The sequence below is a fragment of the Rhineura floridana genome, chromosome 5 (assembly GCF_030035675.1).
Source record: "Rhineura floridana isolate rRhiFlo1 chromosome 5, rRhiFlo1.hap2, whole genome shotgun sequence".
Taxonomy (NCBI): Eukaryota; Metazoa; Chordata; class Lepidosauria; order Squamata; family Rhineuridae; genus Rhineura; species Rhineura floridana.
The window spans coordinates 184,536,837-184,558,066 of NC_084484.1; the positions used below are offsets into that span (position 1 = coordinate 184,536,837).

The 21,230-nt window shown below is 44.1% G+C and overlaps 1 protein-coding gene across 6 annotated transcripts in view; it reads right to left on the bottom strand.

Moving 5' to 3' along the window:
• The window catches only part of SLCO2B1 (solute carrier organic anion transporter family member 2B1), a 166,389-nt gene that overhangs the window by 10,315 nt on the left and 134,844 nt on the right, over positions 1-21,230 (bottom strand). For all 6 annotated transcript variants that reach the window (XM_061629125.1, XM_061629128.1, XM_061629129.1 and 3 more), the window contains 4 exons: positions 18,362-18,473; positions 10,121-10,285; positions 8,295-8,487; positions 2,082-2,241 (listed from right to left, as the gene is read on the bottom strand). In XM_061629125.1, the coding sequence (XP_061485109.1) occupies positions 2,082-2,241; positions 8,295-8,487; positions 10,121-10,285; positions 18,362-18,473 (630 nt within the window). The remainder of the gene's footprint in view (positions 1-2,081; positions 2,242-8,294; positions 8,488-10,120; positions 10,286-18,361; positions 18,474-21,230) is intronic.

The window sequence follows — 21,230 nt, forward strand, 5'->3', positions numbered from 1 at the left end:
GTTCTGCTGTACATGAACTTCCACAAATAGCTGCTGATGCAGGCGGTTGACTTGTGTGACAGTCCACACTCAGAAGCAGGAAACACATGTGAAATTGCAGTTCCTTGAATTCCCCTGAATGATTTCCCACTTCAAGGTGAAGGAGCTGTTGTCTCCTGTGAGGTAGGTACTACTCACACATTACATCACTGCAGGGATGGGGAACCTACAGGTTTTTGGGCTCCAACTCCCATCAGCAGGGCTGGCGTCAGAGGATGGCCAGGTTGGGCCCTGGTTGAGAGACCTGAGGCCAGAGGGGCTCCTGAAGGGCCCTTCCTTAGGGTGGGTGGGTAGCGCTCCCATTCTGTGATCCTCGGCAGTGTTGGCTCCTGACCCTGCCATGGATGGCAGAGAGGGAGCTCCCAGGCACCACCCTATACAATGCCCACCTGCATGCCCACCTACCTCTCCCGTTGGGGTGAATGCTGCCCTCGCTGTGCACATGCCTGCCATCAACCAAGATGGCAGCTGAGGCTTTCCTAAGGGGCTGATGCTTCTGCCTCCATCTAGGATGATGGCAGGCATGCGCATGCAGCCAGCATTTACTGCAGCAGGAGAGGCAGGTGTGGGCGGGCACCATGGGCTTGGGGCAGGCTGGTGCTCAAGGGCCCAGTCATGTTTGTCGCCAGCCCTGCCCATCAGCTGCAGCCGGCATGGTCAATGGTGAGGGAAGATCGTGGGAGTTGTAGCCAACAACAGATTATTATTCTTATTGTTATTGTTATTATTTGAAGTTTTGAAATTGTTTTTTTAAAAATGTGTTTTTAAATTTGTATATTTGTTTTTAATGTTTTTAATTGCTGTAAACCGCCCAGAGAGCTTTGGCTATGGGGCAGTATATAAATGTAATAAATAAATAAATATTATTTAGTAAATTTATATCCCACCCTTCCTCCCGGGAGCCCAGGGAGGCAAACAAAAACACTAAAAGCACTTTAAAACATCGTAAAAACAAAAGTCTTTAAAATATATTAAAACAAAACATCTTTAAAACAAATCTTTAAAAAACGACTTCCAAAACATCTTAAAAAACAATTCTAGCACAGACACAGACTGGGATAAGGTCTCTACTTAAAAGGCTTGTTGAAAGAGGAAGGTCTTCAGTAGGCACTGAAAAAGTAACAGACGGCGCCTGTCTTTCCTGTCCTGGCATTATTGCCTCTTGGAAGCAAGATGTGTGTGAGAAAGGGAGAAATTTCTATGCATTTAGATTCCTCTGTGCAGGAACAAAAGGTCTCACAGAAAGTTCCAGGAATTCACCCGACACTGCTGTGTGTATGAGGTGCCACCTTGGCAGGGAGACGTGGCTTTTATTCCCTTTCATACACTATGAGTGATGATAGGAAAGGTTATTAATTTGGTGGATCTTCTCATTGGCTTCTGGTCCTTCTGCCCTTCTATCCGCTTTTCAAACATCAGAGCAAATCAGTATTTCACACGAGGGGGTAAGGTGCCAGCTTTTAAGCCTGCCTGAGAGATAAAACTAACAACCACAGATTGATTGACTGTGGTTCCTTAAGACCTAACTACATGTGACATGCAAAAGAATGTAATGAACCCTGGATGACAAACTATTTCTAGGCTGAAGCAGCTTCTGCAGAGAATAAACAGAATATCGGTGGACAGCAAAAGAGGTTTAAAGATGTTCTCAAAGCTAATCTAAAAAAATGTAGCATGAGCGAGAACTGGGAAGCCTTGGCCCATGAGCGTCCCATTTGGAGGTTGGCCATTATCAAAGGTGCTGTGGACTTTGAAGAAGCACGAGTACAGCACGAAAGGGACAAACGAGCTAAGCGGAAGGCACATCAAGCAAATCCTCATTGCGACCATCTTCCATCTGGAAACCGACGTCCTCACTGTGAAAGCCTGTGTGGATCCAGAATTGGCCTCCACAGTCACTTACGGACCCACCGTTAAAGACCTTATCTTGGAAGACAATCTTACTCGGCCACGAGTGATCGCCAATGAATAAATGACATCTCCCCCACTCACCTGACATTTCTCCAAGTCCCCCTCCCAACCACAAAAGAAGCTATACTCACCAGAACCCTCTGTGTTGCAGGATTTATGTTTAGACCTGTGCAGCCAGCATAACAAGGGGAGATGTATTCAATATTATCCAGACCACATACAGGGTTAAAGGCTGATGGGGAGCAGTTGCAGATTTGATTACATTCGGCAACAAGTTGCGCAACTCCAGAACTACATAAGGAAGAGCACATAATTAGGCCAGCAGAGCATGGCTCCGGAACACTTCCGCATCCATTTACACAAAGGCACATACAGGTATTTATTAGTGCTGTCATTCAGTTAAAGGAATCTTAGTCAACTGATTGTATGAGTTTTTATTGATTAAATCTGCATATATTTTCATATGACTGCAATACAGATTAATTACATATGAAGACAAAAAGCATTATTTCTTTCTTCGTACATTGGCCGCAGCAGGCACCATCCCAGTGTCAGGACCACTGTCCCATGTGGTGAAACCTGTGGCTGCAGCCTCTCAGGGAAGACCCTTCTCAATCTAGCTGGGCTCCATATGCCCAGGCTGGCCGTTAGCCCCTCCTGGGCAGGAAGGAGTATAAGAGGACTTCCTTTTCAAGCTGAGCCTTGCTTGAGCAACAAGGTCTACCTGTGCTCTAGTGTATTTTGTATTTCTGGGCTTTCGCCTCAGTCCCGACTGTCTTCAGACAGCTGCCCATGGTCCTGCCCTGGCTCCAGAAGATGTATCATTCCCTCCTGGTAGAGAGGATGAGGCATGTCTCTCCTAAGGTTGTGCCAGCGCCTCGTGAAATGGTAAGTACTTACACTAAAAATGCATGTAAACTTTAAATAACAAAGACAATCCCGTTTTTAAAACTAACTTCTGCCAGTTAACTGGACACGCCTATTTGATCAAGAGATTTTATTTTTATTTATTTATTTATTGCATTTATATACCGTCCCATAGCCGAAGCTCTCTGGGAGGTTTACAACAATTAAAAACATTGTTTTTAATCATTACAATCATTTTTAATTGATTTATCCACTATGAGAACCACAATGTGTATTTATCTAGCTAACTATCCACCCATCCGTGGCTGTAATTTTTTAATTGTAAATTGCTTTGAGACTTTTTTATACGAGGCAATGAAAAATGTTGGCTCTCTCATCTGCTTTTTTGGCTTTTGGAGGCCATGCCTGTCCCAGCTTCCAGAAACAAGGTGACAGATCACGATGTGCAAACATGTCTTGTTTGCCATGCAAAAGGAGGGTCATGAATTGATCATTAAGGGCCAGGGCTTAATGATTGCTCACAGATGGACATTTCTGAGTAATCAAATACAGTATGTCCTGCATCTTGATTGGCCAACCTGTGCAACCAGCTGTTCCCTCCTGTGGCTGCTCTGGTGCTTTGTGTTCCTCCTAAGATTAGTTCCTGGTTCTCTCTTTTTCCTTCTCCCTCCCCCTATACCACCTCTGTAAGAAAAACAATAATTCTCATTTAGTAATATTACTTACATAGCAGGGTTGGTGCAGGCCCGCAGGCAAATATATAGCCATTGTAGGGCAAATCTATAGCTGCTCTTTAAGCATGAAGATTTGAAATGTCTCTCTCTTAGCCTTAGTATGTGTCAGCATCTGTAATAATTTAGCATCTTTTTGGCAGCTGTGCGAGATCGGTCAAAGAACAGCCAACAGTTAAGAACGTAAGAACATAAGAAGAGCCTGCTGGATCAGGCCAGTGGCCCATCTAGTCCAGCATCCTGTTCTCACAGTGGCCAACCAGGTGCCTGGGGGAAGCCCGCAAGCAGGACCCGAGTGCAAGGACACTCTCCCCTCCTGAGGCTTCCGGCAACTGGTTTTCAGAAGCATGCTGCCTGACTAGGGTGGCACAGCACAGCCATCATGGCTAGTAGCCATTGATAGCCCTGTCCTCCATGAATTTGTCTAATCTTCTTTTAAAGCCATCCAAGCTGGTGGCCATTACTGCATCTTGTGGGAGCAAATTCCATAGTTTAACTATGCGCTGAGTAAAGAAGTACTTCCTTTTGTCTGTCCTGAATCTTCCAACATTCAGCTTCTTTGAATGTCCACGAGTTCTAGTATTATGAGAGAGGGAGAAGAACTTTTCTCTATCCACTTTCTCAATGCCATGCATAATTTTATACACTTCTATCATGTCTCCTCTGACCCGCCTTTTCTCTAAACTAAAAAGCCCCAAATGCTGCAACCTTTCCTCGTAAGGGAGTCGCTCCATCCCCTTGATCATTCTGGTTGCCCCCTTCTGAACCTTTTCCAACTCTATAATATCCTTTCTGAGATGAGGCGACCAGAACTGTACACAGTATTCCAAATGCGGCCGCACCATAGATTTATACAACGGCATTGTGATATCGGCTGTTTTATTTTCAATACCTTTCCTAATTATGGCTAGCATGGAATTTGCCTTTTTCACAGCTGCCGCACACTGGGTCGACATTTTCATCGTGCTGTCCACTACAACCCCGAGGTCTCTCTCCTGGTCGGTCACCGCCAGTTCAGACCCCATGAGCGTATATGTGAAATTAAGATTTTTTGCTCCAATATCCATAATTTTACACTTGTTTATATTGAATTGCATTTGCCATTTTTCCGCCCATTCACTCAGTTTGGAGAGATCTTTTTGGAGCTCTTCACAATCCCTTTTTGTTTTAACAACCCTGAACAATTTAGTGTCGTCAGCAAACTTGGCCACTTCACTGCTCACTCCTAATTCTAGGTCATTAATGAACAAGTTGAAAAGTACAGGTCCCAATACCGATCCTTGAGGGACTCCACTTTCTACAGCCCTCCATTGGGAGAACTGTCCGTTTATTCCTACTCTCTGCTTTCTGCTTCTTAACCAATTCCTTATCCACAAGAGGACCTCTCCTCTTATTCCATGACTGCTAAGCTTCCTCAGAAGCCTTTGGTGAGGTACCTTGTCAAACGCTTTTTGAAAGTCTAAGTACACTATGTCCACTGGATCACCTCTATCTATACGCTTGTTGACACTCTCAAAGAATTCTAATAGGTTACTGAGACAGGACTTTCCCTTGCAGAAGCCATGCTGGCTCTGCTTCAGCAAGGCTTATTCTTCTATGTGCTTAGTTAATCTAGCTTTAATCATACTTTCTACCAGTTTTCCAGGGACAGAAGTTAAGCTAACTGGCCTGTAATTTCCGGGATCCCCTCTGGATCCCTTTTTGAAGATTGGCGTTACATTTGCCACTTTCCAGTCCTCAGGCACGGAGGAGGACCCGAGGGACAAGTTACATATTTTAGTTAGTAGATCGGCAATTTCACCTTTGAGTTCTTTGAGAACTCTCGGGTGGATGCCATCCGGGCCCGGTGATTTGTCAGTTTTTATATTGTCCATTAAGCCTAGAACTTCCTCTCTCGTTACCACTATTTGTCTCAGTTCCTCAGAATCCCTTCCTGCAAATGTTAGTTCAGGTTCAGGGATCTGCCCTATATCTTCCACTGTGAAGACAGATGCAAAGAATTCGTTTAGCTTCTCTGTTTTGTTAGTTTAGCTCGTAGCTCAGCTGGTCCTTGCCAAGGAGTGGCCTGGCTGTCTGAGGTGCTGCCAGGAAGAGCAGCTCCAAGCCTTATCTAAAAAGGCTGATGTGCTAATGTTACCAAGAGAGTAGTCTTAAGAGGTCAAGATGATCTGCTTGTAGTAGTCTTAATTAGGGCAATGCTTTCTCACTTTGAATGTATGAAAACAAGATAATCAATCAAGGGCTATGATGCTTCAAGATCAAATGCTGTGATGCTTCAAAGATAGTAGCCATCAATTGTTGTGATTGCAGGTATTTGCCAATAGATGTATTCATAGCATCTCTTTTGATGCTTAGCTTGATATAGGATAATTAATCATGTATTATGCTGAGAAGCAATAATTTGATGTAAGATAGCAACTAATCATTTATCCATCACCATTGTGCCTTGCCAAAAATTTTGCTATATAAGTCCCTCTTGATGCCCAGTGAGGTGTTCAGACTGGTCAATGTTCTGTGCAGGGACCTTGCAGTCTGATTCATTGGGTACATGTGCCGTAAGTTACTCAATAAACTTCTCTTTGTAAGACAACCTAGACTCTGACTTATTGACTCCTTGGTATCTCTCAAACCTGAAAGCTCCCGGTCAGGGCAGTACAGTTGGGGAACCTTCTTAAGCCCAAGGGCCACGTTCCCTCATGGGCAATGTTTCAGGGGCTGCACACCACCACTGGGTGGGTCTGGAGGCAAAAGTGAGCTGAGCAACAGATGTGACTCTTCGGTTATACAGTAGGCTACACATCAGCTGCGCAAAAGTCCAAGGTTTCCACACATACACCCACACCTCCGCTCTCTATCTAGGCAAGCAAGAGGCATGATCAAAGCTCAAGAACCCACTTCAGCCAGGCAAAAGCACTTGAGAGGAGAACAAAGCAAGGCTGGGGAGATGCCTGGAAAGAGTCCTGAAAGTCAGATACAAAGGCGTGTAGTGCAAAAGTTTCCCTATGCCTGTTGCTGTCCTGCCCAGAGCGAGACTCACAAGACGGAGATGAGGATGGAATCAATTCCTGTTTTATTAAAGTAGCATCGAAGGCAATATGTTTCATAGGCACACTATGCTAGCTCACAGCAATCCCTAACTAGGCTACCTAAGTAAACTCTGCAGCGTGTGAAGGAAGTTGAGTCAGCACCCTGGTCAGGGGGCAGCAGGCTTAAGTAGGAAAGGTCTTTGCCCGTAATCTCTGACTCCTTCAAAGACCCTCCCTCTGACCGAAGCACTTCTCCTGGCGTCTGGCACGGGCCAAAGGGGGTGTGCCTCCGCTGGCTCATCCGGCAATACAGCCTCGATAGGTGCCGACTGGGCTTCAGGAGGTGGGGAAGCTTTCGATGTGCCAAGGGGGGAGCTCGGGGGTGTGTGTGGAGTTGGCGCGTGTGCCAAGACATCCCTCAACGGCTCTATGGGGGCATCTGGAAGCTGAGTGCAGTCTTCTTCGGCGGGAGAACTGTCTGTGGGAAGTGGCACAGTGTCAAACATCCCCCCTCCCGCCTCATCCTCAAAGTCTCAACACCCTCTGATTCTTCCCCTTGCCCTAGCAGCCGGCAGTGATGCTCATCCAGCCCCCCTCCTTGATCCTCCTGAGAGAGCTGGGGCTCAACAGTTATGGAGCACCTTAGCACTAAGTCCTGTACATAATAAAAAAATAACAAACCCAACTCACACAAACTTAGGAAAGGGTCAGAGATGAGAAAAGAGAAAGGGATGGATGAGACATGGCTCAAGAGCAAAGGTATTTCAGAGGCTACTTAAAATAGAATGCAAAGAGGGAGAGGTATGGATGTCCAGCGACCAGAATGAGTTCTAGAGAGAGGGGGCAATGAGAGAGAGTAGCTGGGGATGTTAGTCAGAAGGCAACTCAAGGTGTAGAGTAGACACAAAACAGGATTTCAGTAGAGCAGAAACTAAGGGATGACAAAGAAAAAGAAAGTAAGGAAAGGGCCAGAAATGAATGAATACCAATTTAAAATCCTTGATGATTTTCCTTTTTTTCATTCTTCCCTGATAATGTCTCTGACTTCTGGTTCCCTATCAGCTAGGTATTCAGAGGTGGTTTACCATTGCCTTCCTCTGAGTCTGGATGCATCTTAGTCTGGTGTTTCAGCTCTGACATCTTCACCTTGAGTCACCCTGCTAGGAGTCTAGCCTCTTGGTCTAGACTCCTGAATGGCATTGCTCTCAGCTTCTTCGACCCTCTCAAAAACTGTTCCCTCTCTCTTCAAACGTTCATCATACTATTTTTAGAATATATTTTATTGAGTTTTTCTTACAGACAGACACAAGTGATATCAACATTAGCTTATGAATAGAAAACACACTTTCTGGTTACATACTCAAGCATGTGATGACAATAGCCATACTAGAAGAAGCACCCTCTCCATAGACCTGCGTGGGAGGGTGGAGGACCTATTGTAGAGGAATCATTGTGGACATAGCTCATAAAAGGAAACCAAATCTGATCTAACTTATCTATCTGTTCAAGTGCCAAACACTCAAAAACAAAACCCTCAACCGCCCATTCACTCAACCAATCACAAACCAGCCTGCACCAACATACTATCTCACTCATTCCCAACACTCACCACTTACCTTAATCATTCTAATACAATCCACTTACCATAAATAACAAGAGAAGCACATACAGCATTTTAACATAAAAGTGTTGAACATCACAAAAGGGTATATTTGCGTACCTTCCGGAGTAGTCAAGTCCCGCAACTGTCTGTGTCTGGCAGCCCAAGAACAGGAGGGGAACGTCACAGAGGGCACAAAAACCCATGCCGATCATGCACATGATGGTGGTCTGTTTGAGGGTGAGACGGCATTTTTTTATGATGGCACCTCCAAGTATTATTCCTAACATGCCACTGGGGATGTTGACAGCTCCTGTGGGACAGAGGCAAAGAGTGGAAATAAGATGACCTGCCAGCTCTGGGGGCAATCCCTAATGTTCTCCCAATGCAGCCTGCTTCCTTTTGGGAGAGTTGCCAGATGCGCCAGAGTCAGTCTTATCTTTGTTGCTTCACTTATTTAAAACATATTCAGTGGCAACGGTATGTTGGGCTTCAACAAGAGAGCTCCCCCAGCTCCCAATCTGGCTGGCTGCTGGACTAGAGGAAGTCTTGGTCTGATCCAGCCAAGGCCATGATCATGCTCTTAGGCAAGCCCAGCACTTGATACCCACTTACTAGTGCTAAGACAAAAGGGGTGCAGCATGTCCCAAAGCCTTTTCACCTTCACTGAACAGGATGTCCAGATTCAGTGATCATTTGGGAAATATGAGTGTGTGTTCGCCTCTTTGAATGCAGCGATCAGTCAGCCGCGTAATATTTCCCTGCCCAGTGAAGGAAAAAGGATCCAAAGCATGCCATTGTTTAAAGGAGGTGATTTACTGTGGGATCCACATTCCTCCTATTCTCTTGGCAAGTGCTTTGACAGGGAGAAGGCCTTGCATTTGCCACTTTAGAGCAGGCATTCCCCATGTGACCAAAAGCATGTATTTGTGATGGGCTGACAAGGGTTTCTGATTCCCAATAGTTCAACAACAGCAACAATGAAAAGGCTCCCTCACTCCCATATTAGGCTACTGGAATAAATCTATGTGGGAGAAAACATTTTTGTGTGAAAAGCTCAGATCTGGTACTGAAAAGACCATTCATGGGCTGGGTATGTGCTCAGAAGCACTTTGTTTCTTAATTCTAAATTAATGTCCACCCCTAGTTTGCTCTCCTAGCTGTCAGAATTCTAATATAAAACAAAGCATAATGTACAAAGCCTAAAGTCTACCCACCACTGATGGAGAGTACAATCCCTTCCCCTCTCCTGTCTTGATAAAGAGAAGGAGAGTTGCCATTGTACATGGTTTGGTGCAAAAATTTCATTCTTTTGCATTGGATGGCTTGACTTTTAGCAAGAGCTTCACAAACAGAAGGCTGAGACCTGATTCTTGCCCTGAAAATGGAATGCTGCTGAAATTTGGAATGTCACTGCCCCCTGCTATGCAGGCAATGCAACAGAAACTGAATCTGGATAGGGACGGGGGAGAAATTTGATTCAGTTCACATTTTAAGCAGAATTTATCAAATTCGCCCACTCTGAAGCAATATGGGAACAAAACACAGCCATCCTTCAACATTTACACATTCGGATTTTGCAATGCAGTCCTCCAGCCAAAGAATGCTTACAAAAATCCATCTGTTAGGGGAAGGTGTGCATAAAAATGAAATATATCAGTGAAAATAACATACAAAAATGCATTCCATTAGGAGAAATTGCTTGCAAAATGTGTACACTAGTCAAAACTGCATATAAAATGTGTTTAGTAGAAGAAATGTGCACTAAAATGCTGAAGTATTTTCATGAGGATTTTTAAAACATTGCAAATTGCTGCATAAATGTGGATAACTGAATTTAGCATTGGGGAAATGAGAAACAGAGAAAACTGAAATGGACATATCTTTCCATCCCCAATCTGGCCGAACTAGACTATGTGATCTGGGACCAGGGAAGTAGCACACACCTATGATCATGTTGGCAACAGATGCTGTCAGGGTGAACTGCCGCTCCAGCAGTTTGCCCAAAAAGGTTGCTAAGCCAGCAATCATTGCAGACATATTGACCATAGCCATGACAACCGTCATAAAGACTGGGTTCTTCATCAGTCTCAGCAAAACCACAGGAAACACTGCAACAGAACAGAGGAAAGAGTAGCAAATTATGATGTTTCTACATCGAAAAAAATTAAAATAAATAGTGCTCTTGTTTTTTTCTGCTACATGCTACCTTATATTTCTCTCTCAGCAGCAGCAAGTATGGTAATTCAGGCAGAGCTTGGAAAAGTTACTTTTTTGAACTACAACTCCCATCAGCCCAATCCAGTGGCCATGCTGGCTGGGGCTGATGGGAGCTGTAGTTCAAAAAAGTAACTTTTCCAAGCTCTGATTATTCAGGGCTGGCGACAATATGTATAAGGTGATAGGAAGGAGCAGCAGCTTAGCCAGACAGCACCTTCCGCGACGAGACATGTTGCTCAGACTGATGATCAGGCTTATAAGGCCTAGTGGAGACAGTATGGTCTTTGAGGTCAGCTGACTGAGTGCTAAGTGAGGTATTTGGGCTTATATATATAGATCATACCTTTGAGGAATTCAAGGTTCAGAGAACATATGTTATGCTCTGAGGTGAGGTGATTAACACATGCAAAAAACAAATCTGGAAGGCTTGTAGCAGACGTACTTCTCTTGTGGTTCAGGTAGGAAGGCACCCGAGCCTGGTTTATGGTTGATGGAGGTCTCAGTCTCGCTCTCGCTCTCACTCATACACACTGCATCACCCATGAAAAAACACAGCAAAAAACACTGGAAACAGTGTATAACTAAACTAAATGTGACACCAGTCACAAAACCCTCCCTGGACCCCTTAAACATGGATAACTACCGGCCAGTGTCCAATATTCCATTCTTGGGTAAGGTAATAGAGCGTGTGGTGGCCTCCCAGCTCCAGAGATTCCTGGATGAAATGGAGTATCTAGATCCATTTCAATCTGGTTTCAAGCCTGGGTATGGGACGGAGACGGCTTTGGTCGCCTTGGTGGATGACCTACGCAGAGAACTGGACAGGGGGAGTGTGTCCCTGTTGGTTCTGCTGGACCTCTCAGCGGCTTTCGATACCATCAACCATGGTATCCTCCTGGACCGCCTAGCTGGGATGGGACTTGGGGGCACTGTTTTGCAGTGGCTCCGGTCATTCCTGGAGAGGCAAACCCAGAAGGTGGTATTGGGGGACTCCTGTTCGACTCCTGTTGGCCTGTAGAGTCCCTCAGGGTTCAGTTTTGTCCCCTATGCTATTTAACATCTGCATGAAACCGCTGGGAGAGGTTGTTCGGGCATTTGGAGTTCAGTGCCACCAGTATGCTGATGACACCCAACTCTATTTCTCCTTTCCACCTTCTTCCAAGGAAGCTGTCTTAGTTTTAAACCGGTGTCTGACATCAGTGGTGGATTGGATGAGGGTGAACAAATTGAGGCTTAATCCAGACAAGACAGAGGTGCTCCTGGTCAGTCGTAAGGCAGATCAGGGAATAGGGATACAGCCTGTGCTGGATGGGGTTATACTCCCCCTGAAGACACGGGTTCGCAGTTTGGGTGTCCTCCTGGACTCAGCTTTAAATTTGGATTCCCAGGTTTCTGCAGTGCCCAGGAGGGCTTTTGCACATTTGAGATTAGTGCGCCAACTGCGCCCGTTCCTTGACCCGTCCGATCTGGCCACGGTGACACATGCCTTAGTCACATCCCGTTTAGATTACTGTAACGCGCTCTACGTGGGGCTCCCTCTGAAGACTGCTTGGAAACTTCAGCTGGTACAACGTGCTGCAGCCAGAATGTTAACTGGGGCTGATTACAGGGACCATACAACTCCCCTGTTAAAAAAGCTCCACTGGCTGCCAGTTTGTTTCCGGACATAATTCAAAGTGCTGGTGTTGACCTATAAAGCCCTACATGGCTTGGGTCCAGGCTATTTCTCAGACCACATCGCCCTCTATGTGCCTGCCCGGGCCCTGAGATCCTCAAGAGAAGCCCTTCTTTCAATACCTTCATCCGCACAAGTACAACTAGTGAGGATACGAGATAGGGCCTTCTCGGTGGCTGCCCCTAGGCTTTGGAATTCCCTCCCTAAGGAGATAAGAATGGCCTCTTCCCTGCAGTCCTTTCGTTGACAGGTAAAAACTTTCTTATTTCAGCAAGCCTTTTATTCCGAAGGCAGCTAAGGATAGGCCCAAAAGGAGGTTATATTGTTCTTGCTTGTTTATTTTTTAATTATTCTGATTTTATGAGTAGTTTTTAATTATCAGAAACAGTTTAATGCTATTTTAAATTAGAGTTCATTTTTTAATTATATCTGTCTATATTTATTTATCTATGTATTATATGCTTTTAACTTTGGTAGGTTTTAATTGTATCTGTTTTTTATCTGGAAGCCGCTGTGAGTTCCAATTTGGAAAAAAGGCGGGGTATAAATAAAGTTAATAATAATAATAATAAATAATAATAATTAGTAATTGCATTTTTTTTACATAAACAGGAGGTTGTGTGTGTGTGTGTGATCTGGATTGCCTCCCCGCCCACTCCCTCATCTGCTATTTGCATTACAAAGCAAGCCCCATTTGTGGGGAATCAGGCCAGAAGCCGGGGCAAATGGATATAGCCTAGGGATGGGATCTGCTGGCCGGTGCTGCTTCAAAAGCATTCCATCAGCCTAACAGGTGGTATTGATTTGAGTTTGTTCTTTGGCCACTAACTGCTTTTACCAGTATGACCCCCCCCCACCAATTAATATTGCTATTTGAAAGAACATATTGCTATTTTGAAATGAAATATTGATTCATCTGCTGAAACTGAGGCTGGTCAGTTGTCACTGAAAGGGAAAGGAGGAATACTCCTTTCAGTGCCCACCTCATCACCCACCTCCTCCTCAGCAAGTCTTAACATGGGAGAGACTCTCTAGGGCTAGGCTTGCCTTTTAATGTTCATCCTGCTCTAGATGGGGTTACACTCCCCTTGAAGGAACAGGTTCGTAGTTTGGGGGTCCTTTTTGACCCTTCCTTGTCGCTTGAGGCTCAAGTGGCCTCGGTGGCACGGAATGCGTTTTACCATCTTCGCTTAGTAGCCCAACTACGCCCCTATCTGGACAGTGACGATCTCGCCTCAGTTGTTCACGCTCTGGTAACCTCTAGACTGGACTACTGTAATGCGCTCTACGTAGGGCTGCCCTTGAAGACCGTTCGGAAACTTCAGCTAGTGCAAAATGCGGCAGCCAGGTTGTTGACGAGGACCCGCTGGTCTGCGCATATAACACCTGTCCTGGCCTGCCTGCACTGGCTGCCTATTTGTTTCCGAGCCAGATTCAAGGTGCTGGTTTTGACCTATAAAGCCTTACACGGTGTGGGACCGCAATACCTTGTGGAACGCCTCTCCCGCTATGAACCTACCCGTTCACTTCGTTCAGTATCCAAGGCCCTCCTCCGGGTACCAACTCATCAGGATGCCCGGAGGATTGTTATTAGATCTAGGGCCTTTTCTGTGGTGGCCCCCGAACTGTGGAACAGCCTACCTGAGGAGATACGCCTGGCGCCTTCAGTACTTTCTTTTAGGCGCCAGGTTAAGACCTGGCTATACTCCCAGGCATTTTAATGTTCCATGTGTTTCATTTAATGTTTTTCGTTTAACTTGTTGCTGATTTTATTGTAATTTTATTGTAATATTGTATTTTAATCTTGTTTTGTTCACCACCCAGACAGCTATTCGCTATGGGCAGTTTAAAAATGAAATAAAATAAATAAATAAATAAATAAATCTCTTTTATAGGCTTGGCTTGCTTTGTCCCGCTTGGAGCTTGAATTATGCAAAGGTTGTTGAAAGAGGAAAGTCTTCAACAGGCGCCAAAAAGATAACAGAGATGGCGCCTGCCTAATATTTAAGGGGAGAGAATTCCACAGGGTAGGTGACGCAACACTAAAGGTCCGTTTCCTGTGTTGTGCAGAATGCACCTCCTGATAAGATGGTATCTGCAGAAGGCCCTCAACTGCAGAGCGCAGTGATTGACTGGGTATATAAGGAGTAAGGCAGTCTTTCAGGTAACCTGGTCCCAAGCTGTATAGGGCTTTTTATGCCAAAACTACAAACTTGAACTTGTCCTGGTGGCAAATGGGCAGCCAGTGCAATTGTTTCAGCGGTGGGGTGACATTTTGGCGATACCCTGCCCCAGTGTGCAGTCTCACTGCCGCATTTTGCACCAGCTGCAACTTCCGGACCAACCTCAATGGCAGCCCCACATAGAGTGCGTTACAGTAATCCAGCCTGGAGGTTACCAGTGCATGGACAACAGAGGTCAGGCTATCCCATCCAGAAATGGCCGCAGCTGTCTTACCAGCCGAAGCTGGTAAAAGGCACTCCTAGCCACTGAGGTCACCTGGGCCTCTAGTGACAAAGATAGATCCAGGAGCACCCCCAGACTACGGACCTGCTCTTTCAGAGAGAGTACGACCCCATCCAAAGCAGGAAACTGACAAATTATCTGAACTTGGGAACCACGAACTCACAGCACCTCCATCTTCCTAGCATTCAGACTCAGTTTATTGGCCCTCATCCAGCCCACCACCGAGTTCAGGCAGTGGCCAAGGGCTTGCATGGCCTCTCCTGATTCAGATGGAGATATAGAGCTGGGTATCATCATCATACTACTGACACCTTGCCCCAAAGGGCTTCATATAGATGTTAAACAGCATGGGGGACAAGATGATACCATGCGGCACCCCATAGCACAACTGCCAGGGGGCCGAGAGACAGTCACCCAATGCTATTCTCTGACAGCGACCTTGGAGACCTTGGTTTTACCCAGCATTACTGTCTTTTCTAGTGAATCATGTCCAACTTTCACATCCATACATAGAGATTGGGAATACCATGGTCTGAATGATCCTGACTTTAGCATTCAGTGATACATCTTTGCATTTGAGGACCTTTTCTAGTTCTCGCACAGCTGCCCTACCCAGTCCTAGCCTTCTTCTAATTTCTTGACTATTGTCTCCATTTTGGTTAATGATTGTGCCAAGTTATTGATAATCCTTGACAAGTTCAATGTCCTCATTGTCAATTTTAAAGTTACATAAATCTTCTGTTGTCATTACTTTAGTCTTCTTGACGTTCAGCTGTAGTCCTGCTTTTGTGGTTTCCTCTTGAACTTTCATCAGCATTTGTTTCAAATCATTACTGGTTTCTGCTAGTAGTATGGTATCATCTGCATATCTTAAATTTTTGATATTTCTCCCTCCAATTTTCACACCTCCATCTTGGGCCAATCCCGCTTTCCATATGATATGTTCTGCGTATAGATTAAATAGGGTAATAAAATAAAATCGGTTTCTCCATATTCTGTCCTTACAGCAGCCTCTTGTCCAGAGCATAGGTTGCGCATCAAGACAATCAGATGCTGTGGCGCCCCTATTTCTTTTAAAGCATTCCATAGTTTTTCATGATCTACACAGTCAAAGGCTTTGCTGTAATCTATAAAGCACAGGGTGATTTCCTTCTGAAATTCCTTGCTCCGTTCCATTATCCAATGTATGTTTCCGATATGATCTCTGCTGTCTCTTCTCTTTCTAAATCCAGCTTGGATATTTGGCATTTCTCACTCCATATACGGTAAGAGCCTTTGTTGTAGAATCTTGAGCATTATTTTATTTGACTTGGATATTAAGGCAATAGTTTGATAATTACTGCATTCCCTGGGATCCCCTTTCTTTGGAGTTGGGATGTATATTGAACGCTTCCAATCTGTGGGCCAATGTTTAGTTTTCCATATTTCTTGACAAATCTTTGTCAAAATTTGGACAGATTCAGTTTCAGTAGCTTGTAGCAACTCTATTGGTATGCCATCTGTTCCTGGCGGTTCCTCTGTGAATGAATCTGTCATCCTGGCATCTCTTTTGTAGAATTCTTCAGTGTATTGCTTCCATCTTCCTTTTATTTCATCTCGGTCAGTCAGTGTGTTCTCCTGTGGATTATTCAACATCCCTACTCTTGGTTTGAATTTCCCTTTCATTTCTCTAATCTTTTGGAATAGGGCTCTTGTTCTTCCCTTTTTGTTGTCCTCTTCTATTTCTATACAATAATTGTTGTAATAGTTTTCTTTGTCTCTACGTACTAGTTGCTGTATTGTTGCATTTAGGGTACTGACTGTGTTTCTATCTCCTTTTGTTTTTGCTTTCCTTCTCTCTTGAACCATTTGAAGAGTTTCTTCAGTCATCCATTGAGGTCTTTCTCTCTTTTTAACTAGAGGTATTGGCTTTTTGCATTCTTCCTTGATAATGCCTCTGACTTCACTCCATAGTTCTTCTGGTTCTCTGTCAACTAAGTTTAAAGCCTCAAACCTGTTTCTTATTTGATCTTTATATGATTCTGGGATGTTATTTAAATTGTATTTTGGCATTATGATTGCTTCGTTGGTCTTCTTTAGCTTTACTCTGATTTTCAATACGACCAGTTCATGATCTGTACCGCAGTCTACTCCTGGTCTTGTTTTCACAGAAAGTATGGAACTTCTCCATCTTCTGCTACCAATTATATAATCAATTTTGACCGCTTGGTGATGTCCATGTGTACAGTCGTCTTTTCGGTTGCTCAAAAAATGTGTTTTGAACAGGTAATTATTGTAATTTCCTTTTTCTCTCCATCTCCTTCTTTTCCGAAATCTTCCTATCTTCCTCACATGATTCAAACCCTGGTTAATTGTGTTTGAGCCTTTGGTTGGTAGGTCTATGTCTCCATTTGACCCTGTCATATCCCTAGCACCCCTCCCTGTTCCTTATAAAGTAACGACTGAATTTTTCACTTCTATCTTTCTCAGTCTCTCTCACAGTAATTATGTCTAAGTTCTTGGTCCAGGATGTATGAATTTGGGTAGTCTGTATATAATCTTGCTATGCTCTAACACTGCATTTGGCACATCAAGATGCAAAGCCGTAGTGCTTGCTGACCATCTGTTTAAACCCTATCTATCTATCTATCTATCTATCTATCTATCTATCTATCTATCTATCTATCTATCTATCTATCTATCTATCTATCTATCTATCTATCTATCTATCTATCTATCTATCTATCTAACTGTCTGTCTGTCTGTCTGTCTGTCTGTCTATCTATCTATCTATCTATCTATCTATCTATCTATCTATCTATCTATCTATCTATCTATCTATCTATCTATCTATCTATCTATCTATCTATCTATCTATCTATCTATCTATCTATCTATTATCCCACCCTTACTCCCAGCAGGAGGCCAGGGCGGCAAACAAAAGCACTAAAAACACTTTAAATCATACAAACAGACTTTAAAATACATTAAACCAAAAACCTTTTTAAAAATTGGGATTTATTTGTCTTTGCTAATTCTACCAAGTAATTAAGCAAGTGTAGATGCAATCCAATGCCAATAACCACTGTGGAGTGCAACAAACTCTGGATCAAAGATCCCAAATATCACATCTTCATGCTTACATGGGAAAACACAGTGGTTCATTTAATGTGTGAAGTGAGTCATGTGTAACCTTGGAAACACAAGTGAGCAGAGTAGAGTAGGGCTTCTTGATGGGTGATATACTAGAGATCAACTCCATTTCTGCAATAATTGGATTTGCCATCAGATTAATTATTTCTGATATTCTCTATCTTTGCGGGGAGAATTTTGAAGAAGCAACTCTCCAAGCCTGGTTTCAGATTCATTCTTCTTTTTTTCTGATTCATTTTTTAAAAAAATATTCACTTTGAAATCATCAGTAATGTGAATGATACTTTTATCAATCTACTTTCTATATGAGCTCTTAAAATATGTATTCCCTTTCACTGTTGTCAATGAAATGTTGATTGTAACTGACAGACAGAAAGCAGAAGGGGGGAAGACAATGACTTGATTATCTGCCTTAATTTGTCTGCAGTGCACTTGAAAAGGAATGTAAACAGGCGATCATTACAGAGTTCAGAATAAAGATTGATACCAGTGGAGACTCATGAATAAATAGCAATTATAATATCAATAATTGTCTGCAAAAGATAATAAATAAATAAATATTGTCAGAGATTGGAAAAATGTAAAGCTATTGGAGGAAATGGGAATTGGATCGTTAATGACCATCATGGGGCCATACTTAAAAATGAAACATAAAAAGGAGAGGATTCCATCCCTATGATATACACAGACTTACTTTTGATGAACTGTGACAGAGTGTGGTCTCCCAGGTCTTCAGGGTCATTTTTAAGTTCATACATTAAGTCTTTCTTATTAACCTCTACAATGCTTTTCCGTTGAGGCTCCTCCTAGGAACAGGTAAGTAATGTTACATTAGACATAACACATGACTAATCTTGGGACACCTTTGGATCATGTACAAAGGATAAGAGCCCTAAAAGTCAGGCTTTGATCTCTTCCCAGTCCACTTCCCAGTCCTTTTCCTTTATGCCACGCCTCCTAGAAACATAGGACCATTTCAGGAAGGGCAGCTTTTATTTTTTAAGCTGCATACCTGTGACTGGAAGCAAACAGTTGATGGGGTGCTGGTGGAGGGGAGAACCTTTTATCATGGGTGGGCTAGTTTATTGGTTTATGTCTCATGCTCCAACAGCTACGATTAGTACAGAGGCCAGAGAAGTAGGAGACAAGAAGATATGATCCACGGATTGTAATTCACCAGGAAGTTCTCCTCTGTAAGCATCACTGAAATGAAAGGGAGCTGCACAAGAGCACTGGTGGATTGTGTTCCTTGCTCACTTAATGTATGGGAAGATGTTGCTTGGCTTCTTAGGTCTTCAGCAACAGCCATGATTATGGGCTGTAAAGGACCTCAAGTTTGGCAACAAAATTTCAAATCTCTCTCACACATACACACACACTTTATCTGGAGATAAAAACCTTTATTGGGAGGACAGGGGGAGTGCAACCCTGTTACTCTTACTTGATCTCTCAGCGGCTTTTGATACCATTTACCATGGTATCCTTCTAGGCTGACTTGGTGAGATGGATAGTGGCCGCACTGTTTTACAGTGGTTCTGAGCCTATCTCCAAGGTCATTTTCAGAGAATAGCATTGGGTGATTGTCTTTTGGCCCCCTGACAGTTGTGCTGTGGAGTGCTGCAGGGTACCATCTTATCCCCCATGCTGTTAGACATCTGTATGAAGCCCTTGGGAGCGGTCATCAGGAGATTTGGGGCAAGGTGTCAGCAGTATGCTGATGATACTCAGCTCTATTTCTCTGTAACATCTGAATCGGGAGAGGCTGTGCAAGCCCTGGACCGCTGCCTAGACTCAGTGGTGGGCTGGATGAGGACCAATAATCTGAGTCTGAATCCTAGCAAGACAGAGGCCCTGTGGGTTGGTGGTTCCCGAGTTCAGATAATTGGTCAGTTGCCTGCTTTGGATGGGGTTGTAGAATCATAGAATCATAGAGTTGGAAGGGGCCTTGTAGGCCATCGAGTCCAACCCCCTGCTCACAGCAAGAAATCCACAGCTAGAGCATCTCCCGCAGATAGCTGTCCAGCCTCTGCTTGAAGACATCCAGCGAAGGGGATCCCACCACCTCCCTAGGCAGTCGGTTCCATTGCCGAACCGCCCTTACTGTCAAGAAGTTCCTTCTAATGTCCAATCTGAATCTACGCTCCTGCAACTTAAAACCATTAGACCTAGTCCTACCCTCTGGGGCAGCAGAAAACAAATCTGTACCCTCCTCTATGTGACAGCCCTTCAGGTACTTAAAGAGTGCAATCATCTCACCCCTCAGCCTTCTCTTCACCAGACTGAACATGCCAAGTTCCTTCAACCTTTCCTCCTAAGACTTGTTCTCCATACCGGCTATCATCCTCGTCGCCCTCTTCTGAACCCGCTCCAACTTGTCTATATCTTTCTTAAAATGAGGCGTCCAGAACTGAACGCAGTATTCCAGATGAGGCCTGACTAATGCAGAATATAGTGGGACTATTACTTCCCTTGACCTGGAAACTATAGCTCTGTTTATGCAGCCCAAAACCACGTTTGCCTTTTTTGCCGCAGCATCACGCTGCTGGGTCATGTTCAACTTGTGATCCACTACAATTCCAAGGTCCTTCTCACACGCACTACTGCTAAGCCGGGTATTTCCCATCCTGTACCCATGCATTTTGTTTTTGTGGCCTAAAGGCAGAATCTTGCATTTGTCTTTATTGAATGTCATTTTATTAATTTCAGCCCAATTTTCTAGTCTATCCAGGTCCCTTTGGATTTTATTCCTGTCTTCCGTTGTGTTAGCTATCCCTCCCAGTTTCGTATCATCCGCAAACTTCATAAGGCTTCCCTCCACCCCATCATCTAAGTCATTGATAAAAATGTTGAAGAGTATCGGCCCCAGGACAGAACCCTGTGGCACTCCACTCAAAACCTCCTTCCGGTCCGAAGCAGAGCCACCGACGACCACTCTTTGAGTACGGTTTTCCAACCAGTTGTGAATCCACCTAACAGTATTTCCATCTAGTCCGCATTTGACCAGTTTGCTAATCAAAAGGTCGTGGGGGACTTTGTCAAATGCTTTGCTGAAATCTAGATAGATGACATCTACAGCATTTCCACCATCTACTAAGCTAGTGACCCGATCAAAAAAAGAGATGAGATTAGTTTGACAGGATTTTTTCTTGACAAACCCATGCTGGCTCCTACTAATCACAGCATTGTCATCTAGATAGTTGCCAATGGACTCTTTTATTATCTGTTCTAATATCTTTCCTGGTATTGAAGTCAGACTGACCGGCCTGTAATTCCCTGGATCTTCTTTTTTACCCTTTTTAAAGAGCGGGACGACGTTTGCCCGTCTCCAATCCTCCGGCACCTCTCCCGTTCTTCAGGATTTCTCAAAGATGATGGCAAGAGGTTCCGAGAGTACATCCGCTAGTTCCTTCAATGCTCTGGGATGCAGTTCATCAGGCCCTGGAGATTTGAACTCATTTAGGTTAACTAGGTATTTCCTGACTATCTCCTTATCAATGTTGAACTGCAATCCCGACCCCTTACTGAGATGGCTACCGATGCAAGGTTGCACACTGTTCCCTTTT